Below are 20243 nucleotides of genomic sequence, written 5' to 3'. Positions count from 1 at the left end.
CGAGTGTAAACGTTCTGTATATCCACACACGAACCGTGATCAAATAAAAGTAAAGAAACTATAAGAATACTGAGGCAAGCTTCTCGAATATAAAACGACAAAATGAGTAAAAAAAAACATGCAAACAAAAAGAAGACGAATGTGCATCCACAATTCTTTATTGGTTGTACATCTGTCTTATTATAATAATATGAACATAATAAGTCTATGATTAAATACAAAACTGAGATAGGGGATTAACATAAGCACTTTTAAATATATTTAAATGACAGATGAAATCTTAATTAGTATAAGTGATTTCGAGCCCCACTCGTGCAGGTGCACCCGACTATAATTTAATTGACTAGGATTGGTGTTTTTTCCTGGGTCTTCCTCCACAAAAAATAAATTGACCGACACGAAAAGAACTATAATGTTGAAAGTAGCGGTAAACACCAACCCATCAATTGATACAGCCAACCTCCTATAACAGTTGTTATGATAGGAAACCTAATATTATTCATACCCGTATGAGACATATGTACAATTCTTTAAATGCAGATCTGAAATGAAACCCAATCCTGCATTTAGCTGTGACTATCCTGTTATGAATAGTTTTTACATTTGTTATTAGTGCAACAACGAATAAGATAATTTTTCTTTATTTTTATATTAGAAAGATTACATGTAGCTTCTTTTGGCAGGTGACGATGAACTTTCCTTTATAAAACAACAACAAAAAGACATCTTATATCAGAATTACACAACCATTTAGACAGCTTATTGGAAAGAGGGGCGAAAGATACCAGAGGGACAGTCAAACTCATAGATCGAAATAAACTGACAACGCCATGGCTCAAATAGAAAAAAACGGAGAAATAATTGAACTCAACATAGACAACTAAAGACTAAGCAGCACGAACCCTACAAAAAATAGGGGTGATCTCAAGTTCCCCGGAACGCTAAGCAGATCCTGCTCCACACGTGGCACCCGTCTTGTTGCTCATGTTATTCAAACCCTGTAAACAGTTTAATCATTGAGTCATATTCGTAAACAGGGAAGGGGATTGTAGTTCCGACATAAGGAGCATATACGATATCATCTGTGAAACGATTATTCCTTAACAGACCACCAACTCGTGATGGCGTCCGTAAAATTTACGAAGGGATGATTTCAACTTCACCATTTGAAACTCTTGGTTTACAAGCTTCCTTGTGACCTTCAACCCTTTAACAAGGAAATCTTGATATGACATACATGCCCGGGAATATCGTATCAGTTAAGAGATTGATACTTCGTATGCAGGCGCTGCTGTAATGTTGTTACATAGAAATAGAATGGTTCACAATTGGGAAGCTGAAATCATCTCTTTTGTGGTAAAGTTTAATTTTTCAACCGACATTTATTGTCAATTTCTAGATGTAAGTCAAGATATGAGGCCCACTTAACTGTATGTGTTATACTCTTAATCTCTATTTCGACGGGATAGATGCATTCAACATAGTTACCAAATTTTGAATTATTTAGTGAGAGAACATCATATATATAGCTAAAAGTAAAGTTAAAGGATATTGCTAACTTGTTATCTGTCTTCCTTAGAATTACCTGTATGAGGGTAGCCTCAGAATAATAAAGAAACAAATCGGCAAGAAGAGGGGCACAATTGGTTCCCATTGGAATGGTGACAGTCTGTTGAAAAACACGTCCACCAAATGTTACAAATAAGTTGTCAATCAAGAAATCAAGCATCTTGATAATGTCAGTTAAAGATAAATTTTTGTTTGAATCAGAGTGATTCTTTACAAAGTAGGATTTATCCCTCCACAAGGGATCTTCGTTGTTCATTTCTCTTTAGAAAGCAAAGCAATACCCACTTTTTCAATTTTTCAATATTTGTTTAATTTTGTTTGTAGTTTGCATTACATGTATTTATACGATACAATTATAGCCTTTGTAGGAGGTAAAAACAAGGATATATTGACACAAAAACCGACTGAGGATGAAGTCCAAGGTCGATTTACTTCTTTGGGTAGATATATCCTATATCAACCTAACACAAAGGCTGTATCCTGTATAAACCGATAACCTGTATATAACCAAACATGTTCTACAGCACTGTCATATCAAATTGTATACGTCGTAGACCTGATTAACCCGAACATCGGCCAACATGGAACAAAATCTTAACTCCAAAAGAGGTTTCACTGCAGTTCAATTATCATTCATGTTTTTTTGTGTCCATCTTATATATTTGAAGATGTGTTCTTCTTCAAATTATCTTTCATCAATATATTTATATTTTGATGTGACTGTCATACAAGTGAGAGGTTTAGCTCTTTAAGACTAGGTTCAATCCACCATTTTCTATGTCAGGAATATGGCAGTTGCTGTCCATTCGTTTGATGTGTTTTATTATTTGGTATTTTCATTTGGTTAGGAACTTTCCGTTTGAATTTTCCTCGGACTTAAGTATTTTTGTGATTTTACATTCATTTGATGACGTCACAAAGTATCTCGGTTTTTAGATATTCCAAAAATGACTGAGCAATAGCACTTTTGCTATGCGCCATTTTATATCTTCCTTCGAAAATACCGTCTAACATGTTACAATCCCTGAAAGAATCAAATTGGTTAACATATACAAATTATTAATGTCATGCTTTTCGTCACTATCTAGAAAGAGTAATAACATATATAACGAACCCCAAGGAAAATTTAAATGAAAAATCACTCATCAAAATCAAAATAAAAAACTCAAATATTAAGCGAATGGACAAAAACTGTCATATTCCTGAATAGGTACAGACATTTTCATCTGTAGAAGTGGTAGATGAAACCTGTTATATAACTAGCTACACTTCTTACTTGCATGACAGTCACATTCAATTCCAGAAGGTTCACAAACGATGCTCTGTAATTGTCTAACAATTGACCACTTTGTCTTAAGGTTATTGTCTGGTAAGACATTTAAATCATATGATAAGATAAGACAAGATAAATTTTATTTCCATATGTGTACTAATAATATACCTCTTGTAGGTCAAGGGATTTGAAAGTTCGAAGTCCTCTTTTGATAATGGATTTAGATTCCCAATATTAAGTCTAGCACGGTATAAAATAGATTGGGTTGTAATGTAATTTTCGACTTGAAGTCTACTTAGTTCCAATCTTATTCTTATTTTTGATGAGGTTTTTTTTAAATTTTAGATTGATTTGTTCAAAAGGTTTCATATTAATAAAGGTGAGATGGTCAATGTCACAATTCTTTGGTCGGCTATATGCTTGGCTATAAGGAACACAAGGAATTAACCCATAAAGAATATATCAGATTTTATATACTATCAATTTATTACAGTTATTTAAAAAAAAAACAGAGTAGCCAACATCCTTCACATAAACATTATGTTCATCTAAACTAATCTGAGTTTGCACTTTATCAGACAATGGTATCGCAAGTCATGTCTGGGACTCTAAAAGTATTGTAAATAAGTGTTTACGAAAGCAATATAAAAGTTTCAACTTAACTTGTTTTGTTAATAAAGGTAAGATGGTCAATGTCACAATTCTTTGGTCGGCTCTATGCTTGGCTATAAGGAACACAATGAATTAACCCATAAAGAATATATCAGATTTTATATACTATCAATTTATTACAGTTATTTTAAAAATAAACAGAGTAGCCAACATCCTTCACATAAACATTATGTTCATCTAAATTAATCTGAGTTTGCACTTTATCAGACAATGGTATCGCAAGTCATGTCTGGGACTCTAAAAGTATTGTAAATAAGTGTTTACGAAAGCAATATAAAAGTTTCAACTTAACTTGTTTTGTTAATGAAGTTAAATAACCGTTAGACATAACTACGAAACGGATATACGCATGTGCCTTTAATGTTTCAATTTTATGAGACGCGTTGAAATAAATGAGATTGTGTGTGTCAATTAAGACCTATTTTTGAGTAAAGCAATTTTTTGAAATTTTAGATAAGCGCGGAAAATTAAATTTTACTGGAGAATAAAATAATAATAAACAGATGTGTTTAGCACAGTGGCCTAACAGATATAAAGAAATGACAAAAATAAAAAACTAAAAAGTAATAAACTAAAAACTAAAAAGTAATAAAAACATAATAAACTGATACAACATTCGAACACGATATATTGCATTCAGCGTGTATATAAGGCACGTTTTGTATTTATAGATAATTGACAAACATCAATGAAGTTTATGTCGATTACCTTTATAAACTTACGAACAGGAATTTCAAATAGTTCTTTTATAATATGTTTTGCAAAATATGAAAATAATATCTTTAATGTTTACAGACACTACTTAAATAAAAATCATATCTACCAAATGAAAAGAATTCAAATCAATTTCAAATAGAATACTGACAGAAGTGAAATTAACGACATTATTACTTTTTTTTAAATATTTGTGCATATATGCTTTATAAAAGGTTATCGCTCTTGATGCGAATTCCCAGAAATGTTTGCTAAATGACCTTTGGTATTGCAGAAGACCAAACAAATAATATCAGAGTACAAAAAATGAACCGAAACACAAGTGGCCATTGATTTGTATTAGGAATTATGCTTTTTCATATCTTTTTAACTTAATATAACATATTTGAAAAGTATGCCTCTTTGTATTATAGGTAAAATTGTTAATAGTAAACATTTATGTGTAAACGTTGCGCATTTCCTCTATTGATTTTTATTCAGTGATGCGCAAGAAAAAAAAATCCAAAACCCAATACCAACGTTGAAAAGAAGTAAATAAAGTGACAAACCCAAAGTGAGGTCAATTGCGTTAATCATATTTCATTGCTTCGAAAATACAATCATGATTTCATTGACTGTGATGGATAGTCGTTGACATGAATGCCCTCGATGTGTTCCACTTATCATTATAAAATTCAACACTCGCCTAGATGATGAGATTAATTATATGCGTTTGGTCACCATACTTTGGCACGCCATTAGCAAAAAAGCGGGTGCAGATATTAGAGTAGGATTCATTCCCATCTATTTGTTATGCCCCCTTAATATCTTCTCGCTTTTAGATAAGAAAACCAAAATCTATTCAAAAGAATAAAATTGTAAACACTATAATTGTATATATTTATAAATATAAATGAATCTGTAGCATTCAGAACAAAGACAACAATCGCAACATTCGTAACTCGAAAAAATGAGAATGATTTAAAAAAGAAAGACACGTCTGTACCACAGAGCACCAGAGTTAGTAATTATTGTTTTCCATTGTTCGATTTAGATGTTCGTTAATTTATGTTTTGATACAGTAATCTTTCTTTCCTTTCTTCCATCGTTGATTATAGAGAAATTTCTTATTTGACAAACAGTTTGCTGCCTCGATATCACACGTACAGAATTTGTGTTTGCACTGCTCACTATCAGCTGAATAATAATGATATAGATGCATATTAATTCAGGTGTCTAAGATAAAAAAGAGTAACAGTCAAGTGAGATGATATCTAAAGGGATCAACTTTTTACATATTAAATTGAGATTTTGCCATGACGTGTAAATTTTTGTGCGTTGTACTAATATTAATATATGTCTTTTGTGTTTCTTTTCGACATATGACGTGAATTTTTACTTATATATCCCGTCATTGTGTTATGGTACATTTTTGAATTCTTGTCTTTCATTTTTGTTAAATTAAATGTGCTTTGTCTATGTGACTTTTGTGTTTCGTTACATTTGAAAATGCATGTACCAAGTCAGGAATATGACAGTTGTTGTCCATTCGTTTGATGTGTTTTATCATTTGATTTTGCCTTTTGATAAGGGACTTTCCGTTTTGAATTGTTCTGGTTGTTTTGTTTACATAACTTTGTCAATAAAATGGAATGTTATGCGACTATAATCAAGTGAGGGTGTTTACTACATAAGGTTCTATTTTTTGTCTCAGTATAGGACCCGTTTTTTGTTATGTTTTAAAACCACTAATTTATGAAAAGCATCGTAAACATGGACCTTAACATTATTGTCCGGATAAACTGAGGAGACTTGATACGGAATGTAAAATAATTTGTAAACCAACTTATTTTTCATGATACTTAATTTTGCGTTAAACATTTCTAGTCCACTCGCGGCTTTTTTGCTTAATATGCATTAAGATTATATAACAAGATGTAAATATTTGTACTTACTACATTTAAATATTAAGCCAAAGCACTGCTCATAGGAGTAGTATCTAGATGATAATGGACAACCTTTTGATAATATCTCTTTAAGGCACATCTGGTGCTTTAAACAGCATCTACAGAAAAAAAGCTGCATTTTAAGGAATCACTTAAATGTTAAAGTCTTATAAAGTTTTGATTTTGCCATTTGATACCTTTGATAACTATTTCGTCGTTATTTGCTTAAATTATCCTGCTATTGCACCATAACGTTATTGGTTATAATTTGTTAAGGGTTTTCTGAGCCCAGAATAAAACGTCAATGAAATTCACGATGGGAAGATGTAGTTCCAATAATATCGAATATAAAAAGATAAAATAAGTACCTGTCTAATTCGTCAACAGGATAGCTAGTTCCGTTTTGTGCACACCAACATCCATAATTGTTTAAATCATCGGCAAAATAAACATTATCCGACTTAGTTTTGAGTATAAAGTGAATTCGATAAATACTTTTGAGATCATCTACAAAATGAATAGATTATATAATCGTTCAACATAAGCTTACTGTAGAATAAGTGGCAAAATGCATACATAGTTTTTTGTTGTATTCTACATAACACATTGAACAGACTGATTTCCGTTTATATTGAAATTGGTACTTTGAAAAGGCATATATGTTTTATTTAGTATGCAATCCACCATTTTCTACATTTAAAAATGCCTTTACGAAGTCAGGAATATGACAGTTGTTGTCCATTTGTTTGATGTGTTTTATCATTTGATTTTGCCATTTTATTAGGGACTACCGTTTTGAATTGTCCTCGGAATTCACTATTTTTGTAATTTTACTTTTCACTACAGTGTAAAATGACGTGAAAGTTAATCATTTAAGGTTACTGTACGAGGTTCAACGATTATTTTCATTCACTCCGCATAATCAGCTATTACAGTAGCCGACATTACAAAATGCGGAATAAATGAAAACATCTTGCTCATTGTATAATACGTTCCAAGACTTATCTGATGTTTTTTTTACTTAAGTAAAATGTAATAACATATCTTGTTTGTTTAAATGTACGTAAATTAGAGTAAATATTTCTCTCTTTACTGAATTGCACAAAATGGTATTACCTGGTAAACGCAAATCTTGATTTGTATCCATTGCATTTTCCCCATCAGACGTCCATAACAATGTATTTGGATTTCCTATGGCTGCTATGCATACAACTAAAGGCAGAAAAAAATGTTTTGTAGTTAAATGAAGCACATTTAGAGTCGTCTTTAAAGATGATTGATAATCTATTACACATAGAAAGCTATTTTATACCTCAACATTCCAAAATGTAGGACGATACGAACAAGAAAACCAACATCCTGATTAAAGTGTAAAACAACAAACAAAATACATCCCCTTGATTTAAGGTAAGCACATTCAGAATGTGGCACACGTTTGTTTATTTAACCCATGCAATCACCGCATACCTGTGGATACCTTAGCTAAACTTCCATAATATAGAACACGTTTTGACTCTACTTTTATAGTTTTAAGTTGGTGTGGGTCCATCCAGAAGTTTGGTTACCTTTGCTCGTTTTTTTTCTAAAGTGCTTTGTAATTTTCCTTCATACTTGTGCAGTGTCAAAATGGGTTTATCTGCTCCTAAATTAGATTAAACCCCCATATCACAAACTCCGTTAAACGAACAAAACGTTTCAATGAAGATAATGAATTCAATACATATCGCTCATGAAGACAAAGATATGTGCATTCTTCTAGTAATCTGCAATATTATGACATCCATCATCATTGAATAAATTAATAACTTGTGTGTATATATATTTATATGTGTTTTGTTTACATTGTGTGAATACAAGTTTATCATGTTTATGTGTTGTTAAATATTCTGTGTTGTTTCTTTTTCGTTATTTACTTTTTTCTTCAGTTATTTCTTTTCACGATGTTAATATTATTAATTCATTTTTATTTGTTTGTCCTTTAGACAAACAATACACAAATTTAAAATTTAAAACATGCAAATTGAAAAAAAAAAAATTGGAAATTTACAGAACTTTTATGATATATTTTTTTGTTTCTACTTTAGCACAAAAGTAATGCTCATTCTATTCATAGCATGGTGCTTTCGACAAAAAGTCTTTGGGGGTTGGGGGTAACTTTAAGTAAAAAATTGAAACATTGTGAAACAACTTTTACGTATTATAGACGCATGTGTGTATGTTTTGTTAATGCTGCTTTGATATATTGTGCTTGTAGATACACGTATTTATATTATTTATGCTACTCATTTTTAACCACTTTATTATATTATGTCGACTATAACTATTGGTAGCGTAAACTGTAGGGGTTTATCAGAAACAGTTAAAAAAATTGATATATTTACAAAATATAAGGACTTATATGATATAACTATATTAGTAGACACCCATAGCACATCTGAAAAAGAAAAACAATGGCTTCATGAATGGGGATATGTGGGGAAATTTAGTTCTTATTCTAGTAAAAGTAGAGGGGTAGCTATTCTTTTCAAAAATACTTTTGAATTCAAGATTCATGATGAAACTATAGACCTGATGGGTAATTTTATTATATTAGATATCACCATTCAGGACTACCGTATAACTTTGGCAGCTATATATGGACCGAATAATGATGACCCAGTCTTTTTTGAGAACATAAAACACAAAATATCCCGCTACAGCAATTCGTCAATTGTAGTAGCCGGAGATTGGAATGTTGTTCAAGACTATGACATGGACACATTACATTATAGAAGTGAAAACAACCCCCAGTCAAAAGCCAAGATTCATGAGGTAATGCATGAACTAGATCTATTAGATATATGGCGCCAGCAGCACCCTTTTGATAATAGGTACTCATGGCGGGGTCCAAATCACAAACAAAGTCGTTTGGACTACTTCATGATTACATCAGATATAGAAGCATTTGTGGTTTCATCAGATATAGGAATAAGTTATAGATCGGATCATTCTCCTGTATTGATTAATTTAAAGTTTTCTAGTCAGATAAGAGGGAAGGGTACATGGAAATTTAATAACAGTCTTTTAAGGGAAACTGAATTTATTGAGAAAGTAAAAGGGGATATCAAAACTGTCATTGAAGAATATGAGTCTGATCCATCTATAGATATTGAGACAGAGGATAAACAGTTTAATATAAGCTATCAGCTTTTATGGGATATGATTAAGATGAAAGTCCGTGGGTCTGCTATCTCTTTTTCGTCTTTCCAGAAAAAAGAAGGAAATAAAAAAGAAAAAGATTTACTATATAAGATATCATTATTAGATGAAAAACTTTTGGAGAATAACTTGCCATCAGTATACCAAGAAAGGGAAGGGATGGAACTAGAATTAAAAATATTGAGGGAAAAAAATGTAAAAGGGATAATTACAAGAGCTAAGGCAAGATGGCAAGTAGAGGGGGAAAAATGAAGTAACTATTTTTGTAATTTGGAAAAAAAACATTACACAGAAAAAATTATTCCCAAACTTATTTTGGAGGACGAAACTGAGATAACAGATCCTAGTTCTATTAGAAATGAGCAAAAACAGTTTTATAAAAAATTATATACTAGTTGTAAACCATTGTTACTTGAAACTCACAGGGACACATTTCTTCAACATGATAATCCTTTTATTACAAAACCGAATGAGGAAGAGGTGGGTTCCTGTGAGGGACTTTTAACAATGCAGGAATGTCTGTCCTCTCTTAAACTTATGAAGAATTCCAAATCACCTGGTATAGATGGATTTACTGTTGAATTCTATAAATTCTTTTGGAATGATATTAAGATACCACTGGTAAGATGTTTAAATGAGGCTTTAGAATATGGAAAGTTCTCAATCACACAAAGACAGGGACTCATTACTTGTATACCAAAGGAGGGTAAGTCAAAGTTTTATTTAAAGAACTGGCGACCTATCACACTTTTGTGTGTAGACTATAAGATAGCTACAGCAAGTTTAGCAAATAGACTAAAAAAGGTGCTGGTAAATATAATAAGTCAAACACAAAAAGGATTTCTTAAAGGTAGGTACATAGGTGAATGTACTAGATTTATTTATGATCTAATGGAAAAGATGGAGGAAGACGACATTCCTGGACTTTTACTTTTAGTCGATTTTGAAAAAGCTTTCGACACGGTTGAATGGTCTTTTATACTAGAGGCCTTGCAGTTTTATGGCTTTGACCAAACATTTATAAGTTGGATTAAGGCATGCTACTGTGATGCCTCTAGTGCAGTGTTAAACAACGGATATATTTCAGATTTTTTTTCATTGAAAAGAGGGGTTCGTCAAGGGGATCCTCTGTCTCCTTATCTATTTATTTTAGTTTTGGAACTACTCAGTGCAGCTATTAAAAATGACCCTGATGTTGCTGGAGTAACTATTAATGACTCAGAATTTTTATTGAGTCAATATGCTGATGATTCTTCCCTTGTCCTGGATGGTGACCAAAAGTCTCTAAATCAATGTCTAAATTTGTTTGATAAATTTTCAGAATGTGCTGGACTCAGGTGTAATGTTGACAAAACTGAGGCCATATGGATTGGGTCAAAAAAGGGTAGTATGGAAAAACTTTTACCAGAAAAAAATCTTGTTTGGAACCTTTCTGGGAGGTTCAAACTATTAGGTATATGGTTTGAGCTTGCTAAAAGGGACAAGACTCTATGTAATTTTACAGCCAAGATAAACAGTATCAAGTCACTTCTTAATACTTGGGCTTATAGAGAACTAACATATATTGGGAGGGTGGTTGTGATTAAAACTTTAGCACTTCCCATTCTGGTTCAAGTTCTGACTGTCCTCCCTAACCCCCCAGATGGGGTTTTGAAGGAGATTCAAAATATATTTTTCAATTTTTTATGGAAAGGAAAACCAGATAAAGTGAAAAGAACAGTGGTTATGTCCGAACACTGTGATGGCGGTATTAAGATGCCTAATATTTACTATTTTTGTTATAGCGTTAAAATGTCTTGGCTGTATAAATTACTAGACCCCCAAAATTACTCTCCTTGGAAAGTGTTGCTGCTTAGTTATATACAAAAATTTGGGGGGGACAAAATTTTGCATTTAAGTAAGGAAGAATTGCTTTATTTAGCAAAAAAAGTCAATCCCTTTTGGCATGATATCCTGGTTAATTTTTCAAAATTGAAAAATAAACTGAAAGTTGAAAACAACACCGATATTCTGTCCCAGTCCATATGGCTAAATCCAAACATCAAAATGGATGGCAAGATGATTTTGAAGGGTAGATATATTGAAAATTGCATATTTTTCATCAATGATCTGGTGTCAGATAATAATACATTATTCTCATATGAAGAATTTGCGAAAAAGTATAATTTCAATACTAATTTTGTAGAGTTTTATGGTATTTTAAGTGCTATTCCAAATATATGGAAAAGTAGGATAGTAGGTAGTTCTAAACTTGATAATATTGAAAATAAATTAGTAGATAAAGTTAAAAAAGAACCTAAGTCTTGTAAATTTTTCTATAATTTATTTCTGGAGGATAATAAAGTATTATCTCTTTCTTCCCGTAACAAATGGGAAATAGACTTAAATTTACAGATTGAAGATTGGAATGCTATTTATTCCATGCCCTTCATTATAACCAAAAATTCGTTTTTACAAAATTTTCAATTTAAGATTGTTCATAGGATTTTACCATGTAATTCCTTTTTATATAAATGTAAATTAAAAGAAACTGAACTATGTACATTTTGTTCGGAAGTTAAAGAAAATATTTTTCACATTTTTTGGGAATGTAATGTAACACAAAACTTCTGGTTATCCATTATAGATTGGATTAGAAATTATGAAATCGTCTTGCCTTTTAGTGCAAAAGAGGTGATTTTAGGTGTGTCTGAGGATTCTGTCAACAGTAAAACAGTTAATAATATCTTGTTGTTATTTAAATACTATATATACAAATGTAGATGTAAGAGTGTATTGCCCACAAAATATGGTGGGATAGAATATTTAAAGTATTGGATTACAATAGAAAAATACTCTGTATGTTTCTTAACCCCTACACAAAAAATAAAAATGGATCAGAAGTGGCAATTGTTAGAAGCAGCATTTAATTAACAAAATCAATTGTAATATTTATATCTTGTTATACCATTATGATTTAATCGATCTGACAAGTACTAATTAACTTTTTATACCTTGTGTCTAATACTGTATTATGTAATTTCACATGTTTCATCTTGAAAAATAAAATAATTACAAAAAAAAACTTGGATAAAAAATAGCACAAATAATACATAATACTGTTATATCCTGGACAAATGCTGGAACTGGACAGAAAGCCCATCCATCCAACTTACCTGCCAAAATCCATTAGACCATCAGAAGTACCGGATCTATACCCATTTCATACAAATCATCTAAAATGCAATATAATTAAGTTTAATATATAAATTATCATGAGGTAGTACATGATATTGCCCCGATTTTTGTTTTTATCAATAAGAGTATCTTGTACTATGAAACCTCCTTTGCGAAATGAATAAGAATATGATTGGTAACAAAGCAACCTTTTGATTACCGTGTTTTTTCCATATGGGGTTGGTAGACATTGATGGAAACTAGGATTACACTTAGACTTACAATTACATATAACGAAAAATAAGGGGTCTTCCCAAAATGAAAATATAAATCCAATTATGATACATAGTTAAATGAAATAATCACGTAAATAAGTCTTCCGACTTCACACAAAGGCAGAAAATCTTTGTTCACAGTCCTCTTAAATGCGTGTTTTCTTTTCTTTTTCAGATGGCATGGTCAACCTCTACTCTGATTAGAGGCTTTCCATTTTTGAATTTTCCTCGGAGCTCAGCATTTATGTGATTTTTTTCTAATAGTGTATTATACGTCTATTTAATTTTCTACATTCCCTGGTCTGCATATTTCTGTGGTTTGTCTCATGTAAGGTCTCAATACTTGATTTTTGTTCAGATATCTTGTGTTGCCAAACATTAAAGCTCATGCAGAAAAGGAAATTGTTGTCATACTTCTGATCAACACATATGTCTGTCTGTATGAACAGAAATCCGTACTTAACATAATGTTCGATTAATTTATCAACGCGAGTGTGAATACCGTGACAATATCTGTGTCCAACAGAATGCTGTTCTAGAGGTCCGTTATCGATTTACTACTTTCTATCGATAACCTTACAGAACGGAAGTTTTGGCCATCCCTTGTCAAATCTGTATGCCCATCATCCAAAAAAATGCCAATATATAAGACAGTTATCTGTGTTTTTTTTTAAATTAGATATACGTCTATGTGTTTATTCTTTGGTATTCAAAACACTTACAGCATATATGTCAGAACTCATATGATAACACGGATACGATTGTGGCCATAATACACAAGAAGAATTGTGATTCCCGCGGAGAGCTAAATATCCCGACAGATTCTCTGTCCGAAGAGACAATTAACATCGACTACACTTTGTGGTAATGTTGCCGCAAGTTCATCTTTGAAAGGATTGTCGTTACCTTAGAATAGAAACCTAGTGACCACATCTCAACCATTCCAAAAGTGTTATCACTGCTTATAAATTCCTTGTTTGTAAAAGATAAATTTTTGGATGGTAAATCTAGGCCTACTAAGGTAAGAATCTGATGACGAAGGAAATGTGTATCAAGACATCATGGACTTCTCAAAGGCGGATTCAGGGGCAGGTTTTCTTCCTCAGGAGGGAGACCTTTTGTTGGTTATTTAGGGAACTAATGGAGGTGGTCCCCTCTTAGGCAGTCAGTGCCTCCCTCTTTTATGATAATTATGGATCCGTCACTGCATTTTGTGACGTACCACTTACTTTACAAACGTTGGTGGTATACAGTAATATGGAGTCGTTCATGTTTTATACGATAACATTTTTTGTCCCTATCCGAATAAAATAATGTGCAATTTTGTTTAAATTTAAAAATATTAAAATCTAAACGGTATTTATTACATTGGTTGCAATTAATTATACTTATTTCCCAGTGAAATAAAAACCAATAATTTCACATGTGAAATAAACGTGGTTATTATTATTATTATTATTATTATTATTATTATTATTATTATTATAATATTATTATTATTATTATTATTATTATTAATTATCATTTATTATTTAAATTATTTATAAAGCACATTATCTAATTAAAATTACCATAAGCGCTTAACATAAAACAATCAATGCAGTTAATAGGGGTTTTAAACAATAAAACATTTAATGCAATAATAATGAAATAAAATTTTGAACACATATAAAAAAAGGAACAAAGATAAAAAAGATAAATAGATAATTATACAAAAGCTTTCAATATTTGATATAAATTTTCTGTTTTCGCATTGTCTAGAACCATACAAAGTCTTCTTTGATAAAAAATTATATCAATAGCGGCAAATTAAACAGATGCAAGATTGGGAACAGGTGACATGTTCCGAAATAGAGTATTCCGAGTCATGCTGATTCCAGTTTTTTCTTTTCTTTTTCCCAGTCCTGTTGTCTGTGTATGTTTTCTCTTTTTCTTGTTATCGGTGCCTTTTTTTTTAAAGTAAACTTTAGTGAATCATTTAATTTATGTTCTAAAAGAATAAAAATATCATCTTTTGAATAAATCTTTTGACATGCATTTAATTAAACATTTGGTTCACAGACAACCGGAATAATAATTTAATTTAGAAACATATGTCTACTTTATTTTTGAAGAATTGAAAAACAATCGTCGTTTTAAAGAAATTGTTTCACTTGCATTCAATCTTAAATTGGGTTCACCGACATCCGTGTACTTTTTGCACCTAAGAGACAGAAAGACTACCTCCTAAATCTATAAATAGAATAATTTTTTTGAAAGCATCATATGTTTCTTCGTTTGAAAAGGACAAATAAAGGTAACTTATGATGCATTCAAAATTTACATCCATTGTAAATTGAAGGTAACATTAAAAGTCTTATTTGAAAAATTCGTTTATATATTCTGAAAGTAATCAGGTGCAGTTAGAACCCGTGAGTTAAAGAAAGACTCAACCATGCTGAGAATAAAGTTTCTATAATTCTATAACAGCAAAATTTGACAAGAAAATGAGATTCGTAATTTCTTACCAGTAACGAAGTTCCAGCTACCGGGCTTGTGATACCTATAAAATAAAATAACCAAATCGAAAAAAACTTACCTTACCTATGTGGAAATGATTTTTAAAATACTTAGATTAATACACGATTAATAAATACTTTTATTATCATGTCTAGAACAATAAATATATTCTCTGTTTGTTTCATATGCATTAACAATACTATAATACAAATTTCAATATTTACAACATCCTCATTATGATAGAGTATACTTTAAACAATCTGGGGAACACACAGGTGTATATGTTAATATATATAAATAGAAATTGACACACTACTAAGCAACATTATTTAAAATCTTTTGATAGATAAACAGAATAAAATATGCTTGCATACTTTCCTCAAACCATTAAAGAGGTGCACTTAAACTTGCATTTTTTCATGTTTGTATCCCCCTCTCAAAAAAACACCCCAACCTAAAAAATAAATAAAAACACCCTCTAAAATATGATTGTCTTTTATGAAATATCCAATGAAATAATGAAATATGTAATATGTATGCAGACTGCGTCAGTGTCCTTATTTGAGAGGAAATTACAGTTACAATTTTCAAGATTATTGATATGAATATTTCTAAATATCCCTTTCACCTAGAGTTGTCTTTGGTATAGACTATGGTCACCATTAACCCAAAAAACCAAAAGGATAGTTATCTTAATCAAATAGATATGAGACTGCAACACCAGATAGGTGGATATTTGCCTATTCATGAGATGATTCTGTGTGTGTTACATTTCAACGTTGTGTTTCCGTTGTGTCGTTTGTTTTCTCTTATATTTAGGTGTGAATTCACATTACTATAAGACGTGTCACGGTACTTTTCTATCCCAAATTCATGTAATTGGTTTTGATGTTATATTTGTTATTCTCATCGGATTTTGTCTAATGCGAAGTCCGTTTCTGTGTGTGTTACATTTAAATGTTGTGTCATCATTCTCCTGTTATATTTACTTTAAGTTTCCCTCGGTTTTGGTTTGTGACCCGGATTTTTTTTTTATCGATTTATGAGTTTTGAACATCGGTATACTACTGTTGCCTTTATCTATTACGCAATATATTTGTTAATTAAATAACGCCCACTATTCATATCAAAAACAAATAATTTGCAAATAATAATGAAAGGGATTCTCGTTATCTGAACCTGGTGCATAAATGTAACAATATGTTTAGTAAGTATTAATTTTGGCAAAAATTGACAATATATTTCAAAACTGTCGTGTTATAAAACTACTTATTATTGTATTGTATTAGTAGCCTTTCAATAGAACCAAATAAGATTTGTGCACACAAAATGTGTTTGTTTCTGGATTATATTGAGCAGGACAAATACCACACATATAGACAAAAAGTAAAATTATAAAAAAAAAAAAGAACCTGAACTTCGAGGAAAATTCAAAACGAAAAATCCCTTATCAAATGTCAAAATCAAATGATAAAACACATCAAACGAATGGACAACAATTGTCACATTCCTGACTTGGTACATATACTACAAAATCCAGCATTTTCAACATATTACAAATGCCTGTACCAAGTCAGGAATATGACAGTTGTTGTCAAGTATTTTTGTGATTTATACTTTTTTATCACGTCAGCAGCTTTATAACTTACAGAAATCGTTAAGCAAAATAACCAACCATGTGTGAACATGGATGAACCTGTAGTGCTACTAATGAGAGGCAAATATTCAATATTTAAAATTATCAAACAGTAATGCAATACATGGTACAACCTATAGCAGTATTGTTTATTCACCTATGTCGCAGAGTTTGTAGGAGATAGCAAGAATAAGGTAATACAATATTAGAGTTTTAACGGTTGAAAATGCAATCTTTCATGGTATGCAGAGTACCTATACAAATACAGCTCTATCTTGATTTAAAAATCTTTAAAATATATGACGAAAGTGACAAAAGAAAACCCAATTAACAAATCATAAGCAGAAACATGATTTACCTTAGGGTATATTTATGTATGTATGACGAGGATTGTTAACTGTTGGACATAAGTACGGACGAAGAACAGACTATAGGGATTCGTTGTTTTTTAAATGAAAACTTCTTTAAAGTTTGCTTATAAATTCTGTTCGGTTCCCATATTATTTATTTATTTATCCCTTATTATTTTTTGTTGAATCCGCTTTTTTTCTATAATTAATTGATAATATTAATGTCAACAAGAATTAATTGTAACAGGATGCTGTTACAAAGTCTCCAAAACAAAGCTCCCATAACTCAACATTCCTATGGTCCCATATGCATTTGATTTGTTTAATTGTCCTATACAAGAATATATATGGTTTAGGGGTGGGGATCTAGACCGTTTACAAGTTTACAAACAAGAGGGGGTGGTGTGCCCCCTAGGGACTTCCCTTTTGTTTTATTTCTTTTGTTTTATTGTCTGTCCTCTACAGGAATATATATGGTTTAGGGTTGGGGATCTGTACCGTTTACAAGATAAAATCACATTCTCAAATTGAACGGGGTGGGGGTTACCCCTATGAACTCTCCCTATATTTCATTAGATGTGTTTTATTGTCGATATACAAGATTACATATGGTTTAGAGGTGAGAATATGGACCGTTTTCAAGTTTTCAAATAAGAGGGGGCTGGGTGACCCCCTAGGAACCGCTCTTTTATTTCATTTCATTTGTTTTATTGTCCCCTACAAGAATATATATGGTTTAGGGGTGGGGATCAGGACTGTTTACAAAATGATAGCACATTCTCAAATAAAACGGGGTGGGGGACCCCCAGGGACTTCCCTTTTATATCATTTAATTTGTTTTATCTTCCCATTCTAGCATATATATGGTTTAGGGGTGGGGATTTGCGCCGTTTATAAGACAATAGCAAATTTTCAAATTAAAGGGGTTGGAGATGACCCCCAGGGATTCCCCCTTTATTTCATGTGTTTTGTTTTATTGTCTTATGATAATTTCTGAAGACTGTGTGTGTTTCTCACAGTTTTCAAGTTATATTCATTTGAAAATTTTCAAAAATAAAATCCCATAGGGTTCTATAGTAAACCCCTCCCTCCTTTCTGCCCCCCCCCCCCCAATAAAATAAATACCCCTTAATAGACCCCAATGCACAAACGAAAGATTAATGGCTTCCCTAGACATATTAGTCAAACATTTTATGAAACCCTAAGTAAATCTGACAGCGGTTTTGGAGAAACGCTGCGGACAAGTTCATTTTTTAAAGTGGCGGAAGAAGAAGAAGAAGAAGAAGAAGAAGAAGAAGAAGAAGAAGAAGAAGAAGAAGAAGAAGAAGAAGAAGAAGAAGAAGAAGAAGAAGAAGAAGAAGAAGAAGAAGAAGAAGAAGAAGAAGAAGAAGAAGAAGAAGAAGAAGAAGAAGAAGAAGAAGAAGAAGAAAAATAATAACAACTGAGCTTAAGCTACCCTCTTTGCAAGCATATATAATAATTTTTAACAGAATATACACATGATACAGTATAAACCACACATGAAAAAAATCTATCAAAATAAATGGATTTTAAATTGAAATACCTGAGCGATCAAACGAGAAGAACCTAAATGTTTTATATTACAAAAATGTTAAAATTTGTTATTTGATGTAAAAGTTTGTTACTACTGATTTTAAAATGGAAATCGAGAATCAAAAGTGCAAAATTATTGGAAGTTAGTTGGAATCTATTAAATGTGTAAAACATAATAAGAAATTCAGATAATATGCGAACGATTAGAAATAGAACAATGATACACAAGAAAAATAAACTAACAATGACAGAAATATACACAGTGAATACACTGTATGTTAGGAATTATATAATATAATTTATAAATTGATTAAGGGGGAATATATCAAAGATAAATTTGCTTATTATGAATTATGTCAGTACCATTACAATGCATTATGTGCTTATCATACCATAGTGGATAACATTTTCAGTTGTAGCTATATATAAATATATTCAGTGCTAGTAAATGAAATAAATGCTTTACAATTTTTTTTCCTTCAAAACGTCTGCATTTCCCTTTATCAGGCAGGAACTTCCTAACCGAAACGTTTATAAGCCAGTTTGGCTTATTTAACTAGAAGCTGAATATATATCATCAAACAGGGTATAAAAATATGACTTACACGCATTGCAGAAGGTACCTAGTAATGCTAACGAAAATAAAAAGAAAGTAGATAATTTGTATTTTCAAATATTGAATGATGTTTCTAGAAAAAATACAATTACAATTTAAATTGTAAAGCGTTTAATACAAAAACAGAAAAATTCGAAGATATTTAATTTCGGAAAGCAAGAACCTATCAATGACATGCCATGTACAAAATTCATCAAAATTTAGAAGAATAAAATGCAATGAATAATTGATGTAAGAAAATCATTGACAGGTGTAGGCCGATACATAAAAAAATACAGTTTTTCATCAGATTTCCGTGTTCTGATTTTGTGTTTTAATGATAGTACATAAAACTATTTATAAACACTAATAACAAAATATGTAGTACTTAGATAATTTAACTTACCAAGATTTTGGATTCCGTCAAAATATTTTAAGTACATAAACAAGTTTCCCATAATCTATAGGTTATTTTAAAATATGTCATTTGAGCAGCGGAGTGTTTCAAAATATTCATTCTTATCATTAAAAACTTAAGGTAAAGTAGGTGAAATAACGAAATACGCAATGCTGTCTTTCAGAGCGTAAAGATTTATTAAAGGTAAATCAACCATAATATGTTATATATATATGTTATATTTGTTATTCTCGTGGGATTTTGTCTATGTGTGTTACATTTTAGTGTTATGTCGTTGTTCTCCTCTTATATTTAATGCGTGTCCCTCGGTTTTGGTTTGTTACCCCGATTTTGTTTTTTGTCCATGGATTTATGAGTTTTGAACAGCGATATACTACTGTTGCCTTTATTTATTGCAAGGGCAATAAAC

The 20243-nt window shown here is 31.2% G+C and overlaps 1 protein-coding gene across 2 annotated transcripts; it reads right to left on the bottom strand.

Moving 5' to 3' along the window:
* Positions 1-5092: 5092 nt before the first annotated feature.
* Positions 5093-19938, bottom strand: LOC139498768 (acidic phospholipase A2 PA-1G-like). 2 transcript variants are annotated; one of them, XM_071287308.1, is made up of 7 exons: positions 19823-19910; positions 15290-15324; positions 12507-12566; positions 7270-7365; positions 6522-6660; positions 6163-6272; positions 5093-5404 (listed from the first exon to the last, which is right to left on the bottom strand). In XM_071287308.1, the coding sequence occupies exons 4-7, from the start codon at positions 7298-7300 to the stop codon at positions 5274-5276; spliced, it is 411 nt and encodes a 136-aa protein (XP_071143409.1). In that variant the 5' UTR covers positions 7301-7365; positions 12507-12566; positions 15290-15324; positions 19823-19910; the 3' UTR covers positions 5093-5273. The 2 variants fall into 2 exon arrangements, with proteins under 2 accessions (XP_071143409.1, XP_071143408.1); XM_071287307.1 differs by lacking the exon at positions 15290-15324 and having other exon boundaries at positions 19823-19938.
* Positions 19939-20243: the final 305 nt, after the last annotated feature.

The sequence above is a fragment of the Mytilus edulis genome, chromosome 12 (assembly GCF_963676685.1).
Source record: "Mytilus edulis chromosome 12, xbMytEdul2.2, whole genome shotgun sequence".
Classification (NCBI taxonomy): Eukaryota; Metazoa; Mollusca; class Bivalvia; order Mytilida; family Mytilidae; genus Mytilus; species Mytilus edulis.
This window is presented reverse-complemented; position numbering and strand designations above follow the sequence as displayed.

Coding starts and splice junctions, on each gene's coding strand:
- LOC139498768 (XM_071287307.1), bottom strand. CDS start 7,300: ATGGATACAAATCAAGATTTGCGTTTACCAG. Junction 6,661..7,269: donor TCAAGATTTGCGTTTACCAG/GTAATACCATTT, acceptor TTCATTTTGTAG/ATGATCTCAAAAGTATTTAT. Junction 5,405..6,162: donor TGGCTTAATATTTAAATGTA/GTAAGTACAAAT, acceptor ATTATTATTCAG/CTGATAGTGAGCAGTGCAAA.